At 41.6% G+C, this 22,256-nt stretch overlaps 2 protein-coding genes across 4 annotated transcripts in view; one reads left to right on the top strand and one right to left on the bottom strand.

Annotated features, from left to right (window-relative positions):
- LOC308092576 (periphilin-1) overlaps positions 1-12,613 on the bottom strand; it is a 64,693-nt gene extending 52,080 nt beyond the window's left edge. For 2 of the 3 annotated variants that reach the window (XM_080438558.1, XM_080438559.1), the window contains exons 1-6: positions 12,470-12,613; positions 10,150-10,220; positions 9,363-9,821; positions 7,602-7,669; positions 4,091-4,318; positions 2,462-2,532 (exon numbers count right to left, since the gene is read on the bottom strand). In XM_080438558.1, coding sequence (XP_080294684.1) covers positions 2,462-2,532; positions 4,091-4,318; positions 7,602-7,669; positions 9,363-9,666 — 671 coding nt within the window. In that variant the 5' untranslated portion in view covers positions 9,667-9,821; positions 10,150-10,220; positions 12,470-12,613. The remainder of the gene's footprint in view (positions 1-2,461; positions 2,533-4,090; positions 4,319-7,601; positions 7,670-9,362; positions 9,822-10,149; positions 10,221-12,469) is intronic. The other variant, XM_080438560.1, reaches the window with a different exon arrangement.
- A 928-nt stretch (positions 12,614-13,541) lies between these two features.
- LOC308092671 (YY1-associated factor 2-like) lies at positions 13,542-22,154 on the top strand. The gene is made up of 4 exons (XM_080438738.1): positions 13,542-13,678; positions 17,643-17,768; positions 20,644-20,793; positions 21,096-22,154. The coding sequence occupies exons 1-4, from the start codon at positions 13,653-13,655 to the stop codon at positions 21,370-21,372; spliced, it is 579 nt and encodes a 192-aa protein (XP_080294864.1). The 5' UTR covers positions 13,542-13,652; the 3' UTR covers positions 21,373-22,154.
- The last annotated feature ends 102 nt before the right edge of the window (positions 22,155-22,256 follow it).

The raw sequence follows: 22,256 nt of genomic DNA, 5'->3' as shown, positions 1-22,256 counted from the left end.
TGGAGCTAAAGTAAAGCAAAACCTAAGAAAACTGCAGAAAACCTGTCACTGCATACTTCCTTGCTTTTGTTGATAAAGCCCCAATAACAAAACATTGTGACCATGCTTCAAGTTTGCCTGAGGTCATTTGAGCAAAAAGATGGTTTACAAAAGAAAAAAAGAAAAGGCTTAGTTCAGCAAAGACACTTTTGAGGGACATCTAATAAGTGACTATCTTGTACAATAGTAGCACCAACTTAATAAGGCTCCCATTTTACATCTTATCTGGCATTTGTCATCAGAGGTCAATAGTTCCACAACGGAGCAGACTGAACAATCCATTTCTCGCCTCTGTTGTTGACACACACACCCACACACACACACACAAGTTCTTCTAGTCTTTATCAACATGAACTCTGACATAGGTGGTAAAGATGGTACATGCATCTTTTATTGCCAACTGGAACCCACCACAGGAATCAATTTTTTTCTAAACCGGATCACACGGCCCAGTCTTAGAATGAAAACCAGACTTTCCTCCATGGTGGAAAGCCTGGTGGCGCGACTGAGTGCATGCGGAAAGATGTTGGGACTCTTTTGCACATGGCTTACAGACACCTTGTGCAAGAGGACACCCTCCAAAGACTTCCTGCCCAATGATTCCTGTCTGTCACTTAAGGCGACGATGAGGCTGTCTGCGGCGTCTTGACCGCAAGCGCTGAAACCTGAGCATAAGACTTCCCCAAACTAAAGCATGATGGGGCCTCCTTTGGGCTCCAGCGATGTTAACAAGTTGCTATTCCTGATGCACAGACACAGTAACGGTCATGTTCACACACATGTATCATCATGAGTGTCCCGTCTGTCCAACAGCAACTTTGACATTCGGATACAAATCTCTCTGCAGAATGCTTTCTCTTAGGCACTGGTGTAAGACTTCCATGCCAAAGACCTTGCATTGCAGTACAATGCTGAACATCTGCAACGATCGTCATAGGGCCAATTTCACACCATGATATATATACAGCAGGGGTCTTCAACATTTTTCAGGCTGAGAGAGAGATGAAGCAGGGACCCTACATATTGTATAAAATTGCGTTGCAGATTAAACTTTTTCAGATAGTTAACCTTTTAAACCCTCAAGATTTAGTCAACTTGACCGTTGGCTCTGTATTTTTTCCCTCTACACCAGCTCTCCGAAGATAGCAGATCTACAAGCTCACAACGCCTCGCAGGCGTTGTGAGCTTCTAGATCTGCTATTTTCGGCTAATGTTCCCCATCGCACAAAGATTTTGTCGGACCCCCTGTAGTACCTCTGAGGACCCCCTGTTGAAGACCCCTGATATACAGTAAATTGGTCAATAAAGACAGACAGAGGAGGGCATAGATAGTTCAGGGTGTCTAAGTCTAAGAGGTGTGTGTAGGTATTTGAGAGGGAGTGGCCCAGCTGGTATTGGTGCGGGGGTTTGGCTCCTTGGCTCAGGGAGTAGACACTGGTGCCCTTTGTCCCCCCCCCCCCCCCCCCATCTCTAGCCTTGTGTGACTCCTGGGGAGGAGGGGAGGGGGGGGGGGGCCTTGGCCTGCAGGAGCTGTTGGCATGCTGTAATGGCTAGGGCAAGACAGCTTTCTGGGCATTTATTTTATGGGACAGACCCCTGGATTTAGCCGTGTTGTGTGTGTTGCCGAGCTTCCTGCAGCAAACAACCTCTAGTAGAGCGGAGCAAAAGCACATGAATGAACCTCAGATTTTTTTTTCCCAAGGCAACCATTTCTAACATTTACAGTAGGGTTGGGCTTGTGATATGATTGTGATAGGAGACTAGATTGGATATCATAATATCGTGATATGGCGTAAGTTGTCTTTTCTTGATTTTTATCACTTTAAGCCTCGTTTTATAGCAATTTTTTTATCACTATTTTTGTTCACAATTCTTTTTCACAAATGTTTTGAAAATTATCAATTATATTAAATTATCACAATACTCACAATATTGATAGCGGTTTTGTATCAAAAGTATTGTGATAATTGATTTTGTCCATATCGTCCCAGACCTAATTTACAGCCACTTGACCATAGTCTTCATGCAGAAGTTGCCTTGAAATACTGAGACAGAAATTAACAAAGCTAATCAAAACTTTACTGGAGCAGAATGACATTATCTGACCTTGACACAAACTACTACTTTACTAGAGAACAGTCATACAACAAAAGAAATACACATTGTATCAGACAAACCATTTTCGAACTCATTATAATGCTTGTAAAATAGAGCATATGCTGCCTCCAAGTGGTCGTTTCAAACATTGCATTTGCATTGCACTTTTCCACTTTTGTTGCAGCCACACAGAAATAGCGCAACACCTGACAAAGTTCTCAATTTGGCAACCTTACAATGACCCCAGAAAAAAAGCTGATAATACACACCTCAGTATATCAAGTTGGTAAACTGTGGAAACATCACAGGAAGACACCATTCTTACCTCCCAGAACTTATCTCCACTTGTCGCCTTATAAGAAAATCCTCTCTGGGTGAACCATAGGGGGGTTCCTCCTGGAAAGAATATTAAAATTACAATTGATTTAATTGTCAAGTACAGTGACCTGAGAGAAATGACTGCAAAGCAGAAGGCCTGTGTAGTCTTACGGTGCACGGCTCAATGTCATGAAAGTGAGGAAATAGCCAGCACACAATGAATCTCCTTTTCAACAACGAACACGTTTCAACCAAACAGGTCTTCCTCATAGTTGTGCCAAGACAACAGGAAGTGAGCTATAAATAGGATATGATACAATCAAGTCCAAAAAAATCATTTTTGATTCCGTCATAGTATGTACTGTTGAATCTCACGAGTCACTTGTTTGTCAGGTTGACTAACCTTTCAGGCACCTAGTACGCCCTGTAGTGGCCTGTATTATGTTTACAGAGTGGGCTCTGTGTGATCTTATGAATTGTATATGTACTTTATTACTATTCCTATTAGACACTAGTATTTCCCATGGCATCTGTCCTTTCCTGGTACCATTTGAATAATATCGAGTCTTCATTGCTAGCTTTCAAGGTGATAACAGTTGGCACCTGTATTCATTTGGACTTGATTGCATCATATACAATTGGTTGAAACGCGTCCGTTGTTCCATCCATGAGAGGTAAATAAAACCATGTGAAAAGGACATTCATTGTGTGCTGGCTATTTCCTCACTTTCAAGTAACCTGTACAGTAACCTGACAAGAGTGTCTTGGTGAGATGGATGAAAACAGCAAAGATATTAGGGTTGTAGTTGTGTGGTATGTTTTGCCACAACAGTGCACCGTTTTAAGTAATTTAACCATACTTTGCTGACAGGGTTCCCCCAGGGGTCTGTACTTGGTCCACTCCATTTTTCCCTCTTCGCCAAAGCTCTCGCAATAAGTGAGTTCCAAGTTGTGAGCTTGTATACACAGAATGTTCACGTATTTTCGCTGAATGTACGCCTATTATGTCATGCACAGAAGTCAGAATAGGGACGCTAGGGTTCATGTGGTTAATATGGCTGGCTGTATTTGAGACACCGATTCGATTTACTCCTACTTCTGGCAGACACCACCGTCCCTTAATGTACTGTAACCATATACCAAATCTGATAACATTCAGTAAAGAGCCTTGGGTCGGATTCAAACCGGGGTCAGCTGTGGGACGGACTATAGCCTTAATTATATGGTATGCGCTCTTACTCAGTGATCCACCGGGGCACCGCATGTCAAGTTTATTTGTATAGCCCTTAATCACGGTTACAGTCCCAAAGGGCTTTATAGGCCCACATTTAACAAAGGAACACAAAAAGCTTGGACAATCAATCAAAAAAGGAAAACAAATGGAAGGAACCTCAGGAGGGATCTTAAAAGAAAATATATATGGGCATAAAAGGGACACAGACAGACAAACAGGTACAACAGGTACGCTGACAATGGGTACAAACAGGTATTGCGTAACCGGGTGGGGCATGCAATCCCAACTTGCATCGTTCCCAAATTGGCGGTAAAAATGATAAAATAACATTAACTTCACATGTGCTTAAATGACACCACTGCAGAGAATAGTTAACAAAGTCACTGAACAGCTCCATCTTACCAACTGTGGTATGGGGCGTGCACTGGGGTATTGCTTGAGGTGTTCGTCCATGTAGCTACGGTCATCGGATGGGTACGTGTTTTCTCCACGGTAGCCTCTTTGGTCTGGTGCATTTCGAGAGCTGTAGTACCGTTGGTCATCATCATCATAGCCTCTATCGTATGACACTTCTGAGCGATTCGTGGTCGTCCTCCGCTCAACAACATTGACAACTCGCTGGTAAGTCACCTGAAAGGACACCATTTTACCATAAAGTGAAACTGAAACAAGCCGGCAATATCTGATATTTCATCGTTATGTACATTATTAGGAACAACAAATGCCTACCCAACTGTGCAATCAAGAATAGGAGGAATATTTCTCAATATACTATCACCATTTCACTGGATAATTAAGCCTACATTGAGATAAGATATACATGTATATACAGTATGAGTATAATTTGATGATGTGTAGGTGAGAAATAATAATAAATATAAGTGTACCCTTCTTACTACTCATTTGCAATGTCATATTTAATTGGTGTTTATGAAAATTAATTTTTTTTGGTTTATTGATCATTCCATTTTTATTGTTATATTGTAGGGCTGCAACTTTCTATTAGCGATTATTCTACTGATTACTTTCTAGATTAATCAATTAGTGGAGAAGCGTTTTATTTAGTTTTTGAAACATTTTCTATATCGACGAATCGATGAACCACTTAAGCGTTATTTTATTTTTATTTAACGGTGTCATGCAAAAACAGTTAAAATAGCAGGTATGCTATTTCACCTATCATTGTTTTTTAAAATGTTTCGAAGCTTTTCGCCTATGACATGCCCAAAATAGGGATCTATTACAATTAGATCATTATTAACCTATCGATTGTTTTACTTTTTTTTTTACATTTACATTGATTAAGCCTGAACTTCAAGATGCTATACTTAAAGGGATATTTCACTTTAAAAAAAACTTTTGGTCATTGTATCATCTACTCAGGCCTTTGTGAGCCCCCCTGACAGTTTTTAAGTTGCTCGATTCAGTATTTAGACATTTGATATTCATTTGATCAGACACGCCCCCTTCCTATACAAACCCATTGTAACTTCAAACTCCATTTTAACCATGTTAGATTCATCAAAAACACCCGTCCTTGGTTCTGGTGACTCATACCGCCCCCCTAATACGCGAGGGGGCTGTGTTTTTTCAATTACTTTTTTCATTTATTTTAAATATTTCTTTTTGAAAATTGAAAAAATAAAATACAATGAAAAAATAAAATAAAATAAATGAAAAAAATAATCAGAAAAACACGGCCCCTCACGCATTAGGAGGGCAGGGTGAGTCACCAGAACCAAGGACGGGTGTTTTTGATGAATCTAACATGGTTAAAATGGAGTTTGAAGTTACAATGGGTTTGTACAGGAAGGGGGCGTGTCTGATAAAATGAATATCAAATATATAAATACTGAATCGAGCAACTTAAAAACTGTCTGGGGGGCTCACAAAAGCCTGAGTAGACGATAAAATGACCAAAAGTTTTTTTGAAAGTGAAATACCCCTTTAAAGAACCTGTAAAGGTAATGTTATGATTTTCTAAACACATTACATTATACAATTATGTCTCATTATAGAAGTCATGGCTGAAAACATGTAAATATATAAAATATATGTTTTACGAAATTGGAGTTAGGCCACTTTAACAGTTTTTTGGGCGGTGAAACCGCCCCTATAAGTGAGATTTGGAAAAATGTACATTTTCCTGCGCTGTGATCTGGGCCCAGGAAATTAGTAGAATTATCCAGCGCTGTGATTGGCCAATCACAGCCTATTCAGGACTGTGATTGGCCAGTGTCACATGACACATGTGCATAGCCCTATATAAGCAACCATAACTTGAAAAAAACCAAAATTTGGTTTTTTTCAAGTTTCAATTTGGTTTTTTTCAAGTTATGGTTGCTTATATAGGGCTATGCACATGTGTCATGTGACACTGGCCAATCACAGTCCTGAATGATGGACAAAACCATAACTTGAAAAAAACCAAAATTTGGTTTTTTTCAAGTTATGGTTTTGTCCATCATAAAGAGTGTTTCAATAAATGTATTTATCCTTTGTACATGATTGATCGACTCCATTCAGTATTGTGATTAGCTAGCAAGACACCGCCCACTTCACACAGGGTGTGATTTTTCCACTATATCTGAGTTATGAGTTATGACTTGATGACATAACGGCAGTGCTGTCATCCAACCATTTCAGCTCTGCCCTTGGCTTAAATAACGTGCCGTTCACACAGGACGCTGACAGGGAATAACCTGGATATTGGCAAATGTATTGCAATGACAATTCAATTCGTACTACATTACGGTGAAGCGTGGCAAAAATAGCCGATCTACAAGCTCACAAAACATTGCGTACACATGTTGTGTAACTGTAACCCTGTGGTGTGACAAACTATATCTCGTCAGCCTCTGGCCTGGAGGGTTGCAAATCCCCAGGCTCGTCCTCCGCTGGAGCGACCGCTGTGGGCTCTCTCGCGGGTGGGTTCGGTACGACCGCGGGTGTTCTGTCGAACTTCCTCACCCGTTCCTTGAGGAACTTGGGTTCGGTCATTCCGCATGCCCAGCAGAATGCTGACCCCTCCTCCAGTCCGTGGAGTGCATGCCTCCTTCCCAGGCATGGTAAACAGAAGCTGTTGCCACAGTTCTCATAATCCTTCTGTGGGACTGGGGCCTTCCTGGTCCAGCGTCTTGAAGGTGCGGGTGCCATGCTCATACCGTGCTTACAAAGCGTGATATGGCGATGGCCCGCTGAGATGCGTGGAAACTTATGAAGTTTGTACCGGAGACAAAACCACACGTTGAGCAGACTATGCAGGTGTGTTTGTCCGATATGTAGCTTGTGGCTAACCACAGTCGGCGGAAGCGTGGAGCTAGCGATAGCGTACTAAGCTAATCAGCAGCCCCTGGCTAGGCTAACTGGTAGCAGACTATGCTGGTGGTAGCCTTGTAAGCTAGTCGGAGAGAATTTACGAAGTTGCTCTCGGAAGACCGTGTAATCTGTTACTTAGCGGTTTTGTTGTAATCGTCTTATTACCTACGGTCGACAGCGCCTCGCGGTCCAGAATATTATACTGTCCTGGTGAGACCTTCTCAGCATGCTCGACTCTTTTAGGTGGACGAAGGGATCAAGTACTTCTACGTGGAACGAGAAGAAAAAGCAAATTGGAGTTATGGATACGCCCCTGACTAATATACGAGGAGGGTGGGACCTCCTGTCAGGGAGCGATCAGAGTCCAGCCAATAGGATCGTCTGGAGTGTATCAAGTAATGCTTCTATGAGAACGCCAGGGGGCGCTCTCCCATAGCGAGACATGGAGTGAATACAAATATAGAACAGAGAATACATATAAATGTATTACTGCTCACATGGTCTTTGGACACTAGCATCACAAAACAAATGCATGGGCTCAAAGAAAGGTGAACAATGAGAGCCTCAGGCTATTTAAAAACATGTTCCTTCTTACTTCTCTTTGTGCGGAAGGGTGGTCATCAAACGCCTCCCGGATTGGTCTTCGGTCTCGTCGATATGCCACTGCAAGACAATCAAGATACCGATCATATGGTACCAATTATGTATAATGATTTCAAAACACAAATGAAGTATCACAATAGTTCAGGAAGTCGGACATGTGAGAATGGTCACATGTCCATATACCATCCAATCACAGTGCAGCCAAATCAGCTGAACAACTAAGCGGGCCATTTCAACAGGCTGGTTCTCACTACTACATCATAAACATGGTTTTGCTGCTCCCACCACAGCCAGCTCATCAGTCGTTAGCAATCAAACTCCTTCCACTTTCTCCAGGCTCTTCCCGTATCATTAACCATTCAAACCCTACATACTTTGACTTGACTGCAGACATTTTTTCACTCTTCACCAAAATATCTTTGTTGAAAATTGCTGATCTACAAGCTCACAATGCATCAAAACGTGATGCGTTATGAGCTTGTGGATCGGCCATTTTCAACAAGGTTGCCAGGTCTGAATAGGAAGACATTTTTCTCTCTTCTCTCTTCTTCTACATTGATTGGCCTTTCGTCTTCTCTTGCGCATCAGACCCAGACAATGCGTACACACCGGGTGAGGGTCCCTACCGAACACTATATTGCCACAGGGGCAGAGTTTCTGCTGGGGTTCATCCTCTTTGGCCATTTTTATTTTTCTATTAGCCATAGCCATGGCTATTGGCTAGCTAAGCTGAATGAGTGAACAACAACTTTGCAATCTCGTTTTAGCTGAAAATAAAAGTACTGTTACTTCGTGGATAAGCATTTTTATGTTTTCTAGATGTGATTTTAAAAAAAATGCTACTTTTGACTAGCGTAACTGTATAATACCAAGTATGTGCTCAATTCTATGGGCAAGTTAGCAGTTGCTTCTTCTTGTATAGTTATTTCAGGCTTCTGTGTGAAGCGAGAAGACGTTTTGGAATGATCACTGCTGCAAGGTCAGCTCAATATATTGGAAGAAGTTTGTCGCTCACTAACAGCCACTTTTCCCAAGCCAATGTTTATTTTTTTAATTTTTGGGTGGGGGGGGGGGGGGGGGGCGCTCGCGTTTGATTCACACAACGTCTTGAATATGCGCAAGGTTTTACAACAAATTCATGACTTTGAATACATTTTTAATACTTGCGCGTTGACGTCAAAGGTTGATTATCACGTGAACTAGAAGTTACCGTGGTGGCGCTGTGAGTGGCTAGGTCCGCCACCCAGAGAGGCTGTGGTCAATGGTGGGGCCATAGTGAGGCGCTGCTGAGGCCGAAGATGGGGGTCGGGAATGCTGAGCGAGAACCGCTAGCTAGGGCGGTCACTATTACAAATTTAAGTTGACGATTAATCATTACTCAAATAATTGCGATTAACGATTTAATTGTGTTTCTGTCGTTGAAAATTAATAGAACACTATGAATAAAAATTACATTTCTGTTTGGCTTTTAGCTTTCGGGAACAACAGTTGCACAGGGCAGATATGACAAATAACACATTTAATTACTTTATCCTTAAAAAATTAATAGTGGAAATAGCCGATCTATAAGCTCAAAAGTCGTCGCATCGTGAAGCGTTTTGAGCTTATAGATCTGCTATTTACACTATTTTTGATATTCTTTGAAAATATATGTCATTTTTTAACATGGAATTATGACGATTATGCAAAAAGTATTGCGATTATATAAAATAATTGCGATTAGACGATTATGTAATAATTGTGACAGGCCTACCGATAGCGCCGCTAGCTTCGTAGGCCCCGACGTCTCCACGGTGTGGCTCGGGAGAAAGGCCTGCAAAGGCTCTGGCCGCTTCGTAGCGGGATCTGAGAAACCTCTCAGAATAGTGAGCGCATGTGTCGCAGTGGTCTGGGCCGTCGGGGTACTTCAGCGCCTTGAAAGCATGCGCTACCCCGAGGCAGGAGATGCAGACGGTGTGGGGGTCGTCACCGGAGATCATGGCCTTGCAGTCCAGGAGTCCACACCGTCGCGGTGGCAGAGGGCCACCGAACGTGGAGACGGTTCGCTTGCTACTCATGGTGAGGAGGCTAACAAAGCCGGTGTTGTTTTTAACGAGGCTAGCTAGGCGCTAAGCTAAACAGCGCTAGCCTGGACTGGGGCTACGCTAACCTAGCAGCTAACGTGGCTTGGGAATAGTGTACATGCTTGCAATTGTAGCTTCTGTTGAGGTCCCTATGAAAGAGAACAAAACAAAAGGAGGACAAGTTGTCTTTTTCCACACTGCCCAATTAACTTCAATTAACTTCAGCACATTTGGTGAGCTGTGAAATGACAACATGTTTTAAGTCGATAAAAGCAGAATGACCAGCCCGTTCTCCTCTTAACGTTCTGAGTGCTCGGATCTTCTGTTTTTTTCCATGTTTTTTTTCCCAACATGTTTTAAGTATTCAACACAAAACATTGTCTCTCCTCTGTGACAGTTTATAAGACAGTGGCAGATGGTTGTTAGAAGAAAACATGAAGTATGGGGCGGAAATAGAGCATTTGGCAATACACTTACTGTTAGAGGGGAATTGGTTCTCTTTCTCTTCTTTTGTACGTTCCAAGATGTTTCAGACAGGGTTGATGTACCTACAAAGAGGAGGAATAAATATTAGTCTTGTGTAACGTTATCTATTCTTCAAATGATTCTTCACCACTATGGCGGGCAACCAGGGGTCATCAATGTGTCCGACCGTACATGGACAAATGTGTCCGTGGCAAGACTTGACCTTGTCCGTGGCAAATATTAGATTTTTACATATTATAATGTTCTTATTTTGATCATAAGACCCAATTACTGATAGTCAGTCTCCAGGTTTTCTTCAGAATACGTATGATACTATGGCAAATTAGGATTTGTGCACTCTCAGAGTTACAGACCTGTAAAGGTAATTTACGGCTATAGCTCTTTATGTGTTTCTGGTCATATTATTGTCCACGCATTTGTATGTTTTTTGACAATAATGTCTACCACAAGCCAGCATGGCGATGATGACCCCTGCGGGCAACTTAACGGCATACTTCGATTTAAATCTAAAGACAGTCTAGTCGTGGGTGGGACCGTTAATGGCCCCAACCCCATTGAAATGAAGAGCACCAAGTATTGATCTTTTAATTTAGAGACATCAGTGGCATGGATAACGTTGCTACTGAGCTCAATGGACCAACATTAGTCCACTCTGAACTTCTAATTGCGGTTTATATAGTGTTTGTTCAGTCACAGAGGTCTCCCTGTCTCTCCAGATCTTTAAGAAACAGAAAATACATTTTCAGGTAGGTGACAACATTTCAGCCAATCAGGAGAGAGTATACGCATTTATCAGCTTCATTTATCCACAAGTTTCCAGCGGAGGGTGGGCGTCAGTTCCGGTTGTCGGCTATACGGTACATATGCATGTCCCCCACCAGGCCTCTGCATAGGGCCTGTGCCCCAGTAAATTCCCGGGGAAACAGGTGGATATAGTGTTCCAGTTCCCTTTTTGTCTGCTCATTTTCACTTGTTTAACTTGTTTTTCCTGATTCCTGTCTGGGTTCTCTAACCTGATTGGATAAAATTGGTATCCTGACCTGAAAATGCATTTTCTGTTTAATAAAGAGCTGGAGAGACAGGTTGATTGATTTATTGATTGAATACTTTGTTAACAGCTTGCAGATTGTACAGAGGTACGGTTTACAACGAGTGTTAAAGGGATAACAGAAAAAGCCCTATAAGGGCTTGTTGTTTCCATTGTGGTCCTGTGTACTCAATTCATTAAAGGATGACTTCACCCATTTTCAACCTAACTTCATATATTTGGTCCTCACTAATGCTCATGATAAAATGATAATTTCTTTATCTATTCAGTCTGTGTCTCAGAGGAGGGCTGTGGACAGTTCAGACATGCCGTCTACCAGTGACATCATCGATGGGGAATCCAAGCTAATAGAAACTGCAGGCTTTCTATTCCTGGAAAGTTGCAATGCAATAATAGAAGCCTTTGTTCTCGCGTTAATAAAAATCTAAATAAAAAATTTGAAATTCAGCTTAAAATGCTTTACTTAAGTAAAAGTATCAATACTGCAATGTTACAAATACTCTGTTACAAGTAAAAGTCCAGAATTCAAAATTTACTCGAGTAAAAGTACAAAAGTATTGGTATCAAAATATACTTAAAGTACTAAAAGTAAAAGTATTCATTATGCAGAACGTCCCATTTTCAGTTTTCAAATGTATAAAAATATTTTGAAAATAGCAGAATCGTTTAAAATCTACAAAGTAACTAGTAACTAAAGTTTTCAAATAATTGTAGTGGAGTAAAAGTACAATATTTGCCTTTGAGATGTAGTGGAGTAGAAGTAAAAGTACTGAACGTTTGAAATACTCCAGTAACGTTAAAAATACCTCAACATTGTACTTCAGTACAGTACTTGAGTAAATGTACTTAGTTACTTTCCACCACTGCATTTAAAGACATACAATATTAAACAAGACAACAACAGGAAGACCCCCTGTTACTGAACACACCTCTCTATAGCAATGAGTCAATCAGAATATAGAGCTGTTTAACAATAATTCTAACCAAGGAAAATCACGTACCCTGCCTAAGGTAGGCTTCCGATTGGAGCTATGCTACCTTTAAAGCCATCGTGTAAAGATAATAACGTCACTTTTTGGCTCTGAAGGTTCAAACTGCACAAGTTTAGATGGTTGAATAAATGTTCATTATAAATGTTATGAATGAACGTTATAACGTACTAGCACGAGCGCCTGGACCACGAGGTTTGTTGTAACACTAATATAACATTGTAGATAATATACAATAACACAACTTCAGTCAAATTTGAAAAAAGAAACGTACCAAAACAAAGCAACGGAGGGAGCTCTGGATGTTCCTCGTCTTACGCCACGTTACACATGTTTACACATGTTTACATAATGTCACATTACTGTTAATATCTGTAAACAAACAATATAAACAAACCACCATCATATCCTCCCTCGTTTTCTTTTTACTTCTTCTTCACTGGAAAAGGCAGGTGACCAACACGTGTGCTGCCACCGTCTGGTCACCCTAGCCTTGAATCACAAGACCGTCATCTTTCATGACCGTCTTGGATGATCTTCAAAATAGTGTTTGCACCTTTCCCCTTTTTGATCCGTACATCTACATAAACGTTCAAATTTCAAATGTAAAGTTTTTATGCAATGCCCAAGGATGTCAATATTATGTACGGGTCTTCAGAAGTACCCGTATTTTCAGTATTGTTCAATAAAAAGCATTTTATTATGATTAGTGGTAATTTTTTAAGAGAATTATAATGTATCAGAGTGCAATACACCTTCCAACCGATAGGATTGCCTAGTTTAAAGCAAGTAGTGAAACCAGAAAGAAATGGCCACCAATCGGATTAAAATACTTTTTATTGAATAATATGGGAAATACAGGTACTTCCAATAGTCCATACATAATTCTAACATCCTTAATACATTGGATAATTACTTTATATTTGAAATCAAAACGTTTATGTAGATGTACGGGCTAAAAAGGGAAAATTGCAAACACAAAATTGAAGTTCATCCATGACGGTCGTGAAAGACGACCGTCATGTGATCCATGGCTAGGCATTATTGTAAAAATCAATAAATATAAATTATATTTTTCACTTCATTTTCTTTTCACTGTTTTTTGTTTTGTTTTTTCTAAACAATTTTTTAGCAAATATTGTACTTTTACTTTTTTCATATATATAGTAGCAATTTCCCTCGGTTGTGATTGGATAAACCCCAACCCCACGTGTCTCGAGCTTCGGAAGAGTGGTGGAGTTTCCACGACAGCTGAGAGAGAGAGAGAGAGAGAGAGAGAGAGAGAGAGAGAGAGAGAGAGAGAGAGAGAGAGAGAGAGAGAGAGAGAGAGAGAGAGAGAGAGAGAGAGAGAGAGAGAGAGAGAGAGAGAGAGAGACTCTCGAGCGTCTTCTCTTCTTTTAATATTAGTCCGTTAAAAAATACAACCTTAACGACACATGAGGAGGGCTTTATGAAACATGGGAGACAAGAAGAGTCCCACGAGGTAAAAAATACATTTAATTTATTAATATTTCACCAGAGGACAGGCTCTTGGGGGGTCGTTTACACACAGAACTCATAATCTCTAACCTCGCATCGCCAGGCTTTCCGCAGTACCTGTGGAAAGCCTTGGTTTCTATTTACTGCTCAGTGCGCTGATCCGGTCTAAAGGCCCGCCTACTGTATCCGGTCATTTACACTCTCACATTTATGTGCACACACAAACCATTTCCGTATCCGTTCTAGGCCCGGATGCAAATCTTGCTAAGAGAATGGATCTCTACCCTCTCGTCTAGTGAAGTGTTCATGGCGGCTAGTAGGCTACGGTTTGGCTGCTTTAATAGCCCTCATATACTTCGTATCAAGTCAAACAGCGAAAATGGCAGATCTACAAGCTCACAACGCGTCGCGATGCGACGCGTTTGTGAGCTTGTAGGTCTGCTATTATCTCGCCTTTTCTGGGAGAATTGTGAACATTTCTGGAGCTTTTTGAGCATTTTCGCCCCTTTCTAAATGCCAAATGGTCATGCAGCTCAACGCCAGGTTGAAAGTGGTGGTTTAATGGGGTCTGTGTGTCAACCAGCCCCCCCTCCTGACCCCTTTAATCCTCATGAAGTGACTCTTTAAGTTGATGCTTCTTTCTTTATGCATTCTTTTAGACGTTTTTAAACGTGTGTGTGTGTGTGTCTCTCAAGTCAACCAGCCCCCCGTACCCCCTATTCCTCCTGAAGTGACTCTTTTAAGTTGATGCTGCTTTCTTTATGCATGCTTTTAGACGTTTTTAAACGTGCAAGTTTGAGTGTTGGTCTCATTTTAAAAAGAGTTGCATCCTCTGTGTGTGTGTGTGTGTGTGTGTGTGTGTGTGTGTGTGTGTGTGTGTGTGTGTGTGTGTGTGTGCCTTTATGACCAAGGTCATTAAATACCAACCACTCCTACATACCATCTCAGAGCTGGGCTGTAGGTGCAGACTATTTGTTTTTATGTTTGGCAGCCTAGGACATGTAGTGTAGAAGCTTAACCCCATTTTTTTACATTATTGAAACGAAGCGGATAAAAGCGCCAATTTTTTTATGAGGCTTCTTTAGGACCTACTGATGGATTCTAGCCTTGGGTACCAAACTTTATTTTGAAAAGTATCCATACAATTATCCATATCAATATCCATAAAAAAAACAGGCCGATTCACTTTTTGGCCTATAACTCTTGAACCGTAGGTCATAGCATCAAAAGTCTTTTTCCCCGGACTCCTTGGATCATGACGCAACTTCCCATATCGGTCCCGCCCATTTCCGATTTCAAGATTTTCCGCCATTTTGCGTTATCTTCAAAACACATATTTTGCTATTAGTCCTACAAATTTGGTCCAAAACTCACACAAATCGGCACACACTCTTTGTCTTTGGTCATGTGATCAAGATTTATTAGTCAGATTTTTCATATTCCCTTCGGATTGGCTACGATTGGCTTCTGCAATTTGTGGGAGGGTCCGTTTGGCAAAAATGGCACAAATCATGAACACAGCATCTTATCTGTCCCAAATGTTGATCATTGAGGGGCCACTAATAAACGCAGAGCCAATGCGATTTCACTTCCACCCATAGGGGGGCGCAACAAATTCTACAAATGTCACTGTTTTTGCACCAACTTAAGTACAAATGGTCTTGTGAGTCATGTGACAATGACCGTGCAACAGGCTTTTGATATTCCATACTGTTTTCCTGTAATTGGCTTCAAAGAAAAAGCATTTGATGAGTATGCAGATGACGTTTTCATGCCTTATATCTGCTGAAGCAGCTGCAGGAAACCAAGCGGTTGGATGTTGCATGGGACACATACATCCCAGATAGTTTGAAGGAGTCCACCCACGAAAAGAGAGGACAAGGTGTTCGCAGGAAAGTGTCAGGTCAGACAAAGCTACCAGGCAATTGGATGGATTTTCTTCGTGACCCAGCAAATAAGAGGGAGCTGTTTGCCTTTTTGACTTCCAGAACTGAAAAGTTCAACTGGCCACCATCCAAAGCTGTGTATGTCACATCAGGGCAAGCTGTGTCGTCTTTTGGTTCCAGTAGTACCATGACCTGTTGCAATCATGAAGAGGCAGACACCAGGATTCTAGTTCATGTACGGCATGCACTGGAGCAAGGAGCAAAAACGATCCTAGTGCGTACTGTGGACACTGATGTCATAGTGATCCTTGCAGGCTTGTTCCATGATTTAGTTTCGATTCAATCTTTGGCTGACATCTGGGTAGCTTTTGGTATGGGCAACAAAATACAGATTTTACCACATCAACATCATGTGTAAATCTCTGGGGGAGCCAAAATCTCGTGCTCTGCCTATGTTCCATTTATTGTCAGGTTGTGACACAACATCTGCTTTCCACAGTCAGGGCAAAAAGTCAGCTTGGCATGCCTGGCAAGCCTATGATGATGTCACAGAGATACTTGTCAGTCTGGCCAAACATCCCTTCCAGCTGCTGAATGTTGACAGTCAGCAGTTCCAGAAGCTTGAGAGACTGACAATTATCCTGTATGACAAATCCAGTCCTTTGATCTCCATCAACCAGACTAGAAAAGATCTCTTCTGTCATGGGAAAAGGTCGATGGAGAAACTGCCACCCACCCAAGATGCACTACTTCAGCATGTTAAGCGGGCAGTTTATCAAGCAGGCATCTGGGCGACCAGCCTACAAACAGAACAAGTTTGATTCCTTGGTCCAATGGATGGACCAAGGAATCGGAGGCATGGGTGCCAGTTTGGATGACAATTCCAGAAGTCTGAAGAGCATGCAGAGAGCTGATCAAATGCTCTTGTAAAGGGGACTGTTCCACCTGCAAATGTGCAAATAAAATTTGGAAATTGCAATGTTTGTAGAATTTGTTGCGCCCCCTATGGGTGGAAGTGAAATAGCATTGGCTCTGTGTTTATTAGTTTATTCATCAATGATACGAATTTGGGCAGATAGGACGGCGTGTTCATGATTTGTGCAATTTTTTGCCAAACGGACCCTCCCACAAATTTTAGAAGCCAATCGTAGCCAATCTGAGGGGAATATGAGAAATCGGACTGATACATCTACGTCACATGACCAAAGACACAGTGTGTGCCGATTTGTGTGAATTTTGGATTTAAATTATAAGAGTAATAGAAAAATATGTGTTTTGAAGATAACGCAAAATGGCGTAAAATCTTGAAATCGGAAAAGGGGCAGGACCTATATGGGAAGTTGCGTCATGATCCAAGGAGTCCAGGAAAAAAATACTTTTGATGCTATGACCTACGGTTCAAGTCTCAAGAGTTATAGGGCAAAAAGTATATATAATATATATATAAAAGAATCGGCCTGTTTTTTTTTATGGATATTGATATGGATAATTGTATGGATACTTTTCAAAATAAAGTTTGGTACCCAAGGCTAGAATCCATCAGTAGGTCCTAAAGAAGCCTCATAAAAAATGTGGCGCTTTTATCCGCTTCGTTTCGATTATCTTGTTAAGCTATCCCACTAATGCCCACAGACTGGTTGTTAGAGGGCTTCAACAACATGGGATGCCCAAAAAGGAGGCAAAAAGGCTGGCAAAGTATTGTGCTGTCTCTGCTATAACTGGCAGCCGCCTCATATGGCGGAGACGCTGTTACTTATTCCCATAGAGTACTGAATGATATGCTTATTGTATCATGGAGACATATGCCATGATTTTGTGAATGTAACCTTACTGCACCTATAATATTTGTGTCCCTGTATGTCTCTCCTTTATGTGGACGTGTGTGTGTGTGTGTGTGTGTGTGTGTGTGTGTGTGTGTGTGTGTGTGTGTGTGTGTGTGTGTGTGTGTGTGTGTGTGTGTGTGTGTGTGTGTGTGTGTGTGTGTGTGTGTGTGTGTGTGTGTGTGTGTGTGTGTGTGTGTGTGTGTGTGTGTGTGTGTGTGTGTGTGTGTGTGTGTGTGTGTGTGTGTGTGTGTGTGTGAAGGCCAAAGCGACAGCCGAAGCCGTCCTCTGATGATGGGTACTGGGACTGCAGCGTGTGCACCTTCAGGAACAGCGCAGAGGCGTTCAAGTGCATGATGTGCGACGTCAGGAAGGGGACCTCCACCCGGTAAGGACGGAAGGGATTGAATGCAACTGTGTAGAAAGTGTTAAAAAGGTGCAATGCATAACTTTTATAGCCTGGGATCCAGCCTGCTTCGCTACGTTCGGCGGACTTTTTTTTCTCTCTTCGCTTATCAGTCTGGAAAGCCTCCTATCTCCAAGGGAGGCGGGACATGCCACAAGCTTCGAATCGAACCTGGGGCTTCTGATTGGTCTGTGGTGCGGGGCGGGACCAAAAAAACTGTGTGATCGTTGTGATTCGTCATTCATTTGAACAACATCCAATCAGCAACGACGTTGCCCAACGTAACATATGTAGTTCCAGTGTAGTTCTGCAAAACCTCCCAATGGGAGGCTTTCCAGACTGATAAGCGAAGAGAGAAAAAAAAGTCCGCCGAACGTAGCGAAGCAGGCTGGATCCCAGGCTATAACTTTTATCATTTCGAACCCAGGCCTCTCTGCCCGCATGGTGCACGATGGACCAAAGTTTTACCACTCACGCAAGGCTTCCCCAGTCACCCATGCAGGGGAGATGTTAAGCTTATGAGCTTCAGGCAGTACAAGCGGGGGACGGGGTGTCCTTCCTGACACCTGAGGGTCTAAACATTTCTCAGTGGAAGTGTAGGGAGAGACCACCTCCAACCATTGCAGATATGGCATGCTATAGTTATATTGTATTATACATAATACTCTGCATTACAGATTGGTTAAAGTAAAGAACTTCTGGATTGCATCTTTAATTTAACTCATGAGAGTGTGCAATTTACAATTTGTACATTCCCAGAGTTAATTAACTCCTGTGGCTGTCAGCAAAGTAGTATGTTTCTCAAGCCAACCTTTCGCTCTTTAACTGCCTTTACCTAGTTTCACGGATAACTTACTTCCTCAGTCGGTGTGAATATTGTAAACACGCATTACTTCCTGCGCCAAGAGCTTCTTTAGTATGCTATTAAATGTTTAATCCTTAAACCTAATAACGTCATGACATTAGTACATTTACCGGTGCAGACCCAAGTGGATAAAAGGGCACTGCTGGGCTTGTGGGAAGGCGCTCCCTTGGGAAGCATTTCATTTTCTTAACTGCTTTGGTATTTATTATGATGCCTGAGAGAGAGGCGATTCTTTTAGCATCACAATCAGCTTAATATAGATAGAACATGTAGAAGCTCATCTCCTCTCTCTCCATAAACCTCCTCTTAGGCCTTCCTCTTCTCCTCTTGCCTGGCAGCTCCATCTTCAGCTTCCTTCGACCCAAAACGGCCATTTACTTATGTAGTCGCTCTGTCGCCCTTGCCACTTGCCGCTCCCGTGTAACTGTCTCGTCCTCGCTTGTTGAGCTTGTTGTGTTTAGCATAACAATAGAGCGCAATTACCTCGCCGCTCCCGCTGTCTGTACCTGTCTCCCAACACCGTGCTCACAGGCGAGCTTGTTGTGTAAACAGCATAAGAATAGGGCCGTTACCTTTCACTTCGTATAAGCTACGCCATCAGACACAGTATACACACACAGAGTAGTAAGTATCTATCACCTGTAGCTAAGCTGATACTGTTTGCTGCAAAATTCTGTCTCTCATGCTCAAAACAAGTGGCTGTTGCAGAGGAATACAACATAAAACTACACCACGCATGAGTGTCACACAGAGAAAAATATATGACAACTTCATAGAAGGATACAGAACACAAAAGTTTACGAGCAGTGCTGAAAAAACAGCAATCCTCGTTTATCTAAAGTCGGGAGTCTCATGATGATCAAAATGTCAGGGACAACATATCTCTGTGAGCAGGCTTGCTCTGTAATTTAACGTTAATAAATCTAATCTCTTGCAGGTGACACATAGACATCTAAATTACATTATGAAAATAACTTCTCGGAAACTAGTTCCTGATGTTGACAGGCTGGTTGAAGCCAAGAGACTGGGGGAGGGACATTCCTTATGTGAAACATTCTGTAGTCATAGCAGGGACAGTATTCTACATGTATGTCTCTCATGAGAAATTTTCTTGTAGCCCACGACTGTAAAACCAATCAAAAAAGCAATATTCATAATAAACGAAATTCGTAAACTTAGATAGATAGAATGGATAGATAGATACCTTTTATTGATCCCGCAGAGGGATCAGGCGCCGGATACAGTTCAGCAGTAAAAGCTACAGATAAGGATAAAGAAATACAATACAGGTACAGAAAAATAATATTACAATAAATACTCCTTCAAAAAAATATCAATAAAGTATACAGATGTATACACCCTATAGTATACAAACATCCTGCCTGGTGCAGAACAAGAGACACTATACAATCAGAGACAGATACACTGTAGATAAAGCAGAGACTGAGATGTAAGGTTGAAGAAACAATGGCTGTGACAGCTCTGGAAGTACGCGTTTGCAATGGGTCCAGCCCATATAAAGTCACAATATGACAAATTATGTATGTGGTACAGAATATAGACATACAAGACCTCAGGACATTCCCTTAATTTCTCTTCTAAAAGATGGATGGTTGGATAGATCAATGGAGATTGATCGATCGATGGAGATTGATCCCCTGTGGGGAAATTCAGGTATTATCGCAGCATCAGCAGTAAGAATGAAACACAGGATAGGTACAGGTAAGAGTAAGAGAAAAATTAAATATCCATCTTCATTATTCATGAACATCTCCAGAATTGATGAAAGCTAAAACAAAAAGGGCTCTCACACTTTGGGGATATACCCTACAAAGTGCCCTCTTATTGTCTTCCTACGGAGTGTTTACCTCGTGGCACTTAGTGGGTACTCGGTTCAACCCACGTCAGTGCAACCCACATAGCCATTTTAATGACGGGGTCATGAATGCAAATTTGACCATGAATCCACTGATGTCTATTTCTCTCTTTCAGAAAACCTCGGCCTGTTTCACAGCTGGCACAGCAAGTGAATCAGCAGTTTGCACCTCCCACACTACCCAAAAAAGAGAAGCGAGAAAAGCCAGAGAAAGACAAGGGTGACAAAGACACAACACTTAAGAAGAACAGCCATAAAAAGACTAGGTAATAAAGTCAATCCAGTAATCCTTGCTTACAATATTCCGCCGTCTGATTTCATTGCCACGTTTTGGCTCAAAACCCTTCTATTTTTAACTGTTGATAGTCTTATTTTGTATTCCCTATTTCTTTTAATTATGTTTTACTTAATTGTTTTGCTTTTACTTAACTTTTTTTAAGTTATTTGTTTTGGAAAGCATCTTTGAGTACCTAGAAAAGCACTTATTGTTATTATTATGGTTCCTATTCAGGATTTCCCCAAGCATTATGTAAATACCACCCCTGTTTCTGCCCACCTCTTTCATTAGGCCCAGATTAAAAAATGTGGACAGGAGCAGTGCCCAGCATCTAGAAGTCACCGTTGGCGACTTGACCGTTATAATAACAGACTTTAAGGAGAAAGTCAAGCCCACACCCACCACGCCAGCAAGCGCTGCCTCCGTGGACCAGCACAGTCAAAGTGGCTCGAGTTCCGACAACACCGAACGAGTGGTCTCCAGGTCTTCATCGCCGCGCGGGGAAGCTTCTTCGATCAACGGAGAGACTCAACTAACAAACCGCCAAACCCCAGCGACTCAGCTATAGGCTTGTTGCACCCTCAACACCCCAAAGTGATTAATTTCGACATCCTATGCCTGCTGATGTAATAACATTCAGCTCTAGTGGGGATGGATTCTAATCTGCCTTCCCCACGATGAGCAAGGATTCAGGAGTTGGGACTGTTGAGAGAACGAACCCTCCATTCAGTCGACAAACCTTTTGCAGCCAGAGCTGTCACAATGAGTGAACTGAAAAAAGTCACAGTAGCGGTGAATCGTGGACGTGCAAGCGGAGGAAGGGTCCATATGTTGTGGATGGTGGCATGTGTCATAACACCTCAGTCAGTGTCATGTTGATGTCACAACTCATAGCTCTTGTTTTCAGTCTTTCCCACTGTGGACTGTCGAGGTCACTCACAATGTTGTCTACTAAAGAATGAATTTCAGATAAAGCATTATGAAAGAAAATGTGAAGAAGCACCCATCTTAGAAATTGTAGGTTTCCTTTTGGGTTTTGTTAACATTTGCACTTGTTGGACCTTACGGTGTCCTAATGAATGATTGAATTATTATTATTATGTGCATTATTTCCACTCTTGCAATCCTTTTACTGAATTATGTTGCTTTTATGGCTCATATCCAGCCCTTTAATTTTATGCCACTGGGGCATCTCAATTATTGTGTTTTACCGCCTAACATGAGTAAAATTTATGGAAGAATTATTGTATGCTTCTCCACTTTGTAGAGTTAAGCATGACTTGATCAATAGTGGTTTATAATGTAAGATGTAGAGATGATATGAAATAAAAACCAAGCTATGGATACAGATATGATTTCATCTTGCTGTTCATTGTAAATAGTGTTGCAATTGTATCAAATTTGATGCTTTATTGAAAATCTGGTTAAAGGACATACTTAAAGCCTGGCATC

Source organism: Gymnoscopelus braueri, assembly GCF_963280865.1.
Source record: "Gymnoscopelus braueri genome assembly, chromosome: 9".
Taxonomy (NCBI): Eukaryota; Metazoa; Chordata; class Actinopteri; order Myctophiformes; family Myctophidae; genus Gymnoscopelus; species Gymnoscopelus braueri.
Note: the sequence above shows the minus strand (reverse complement) of the source record. Positions and strands in the feature narration are given on the sequence as shown.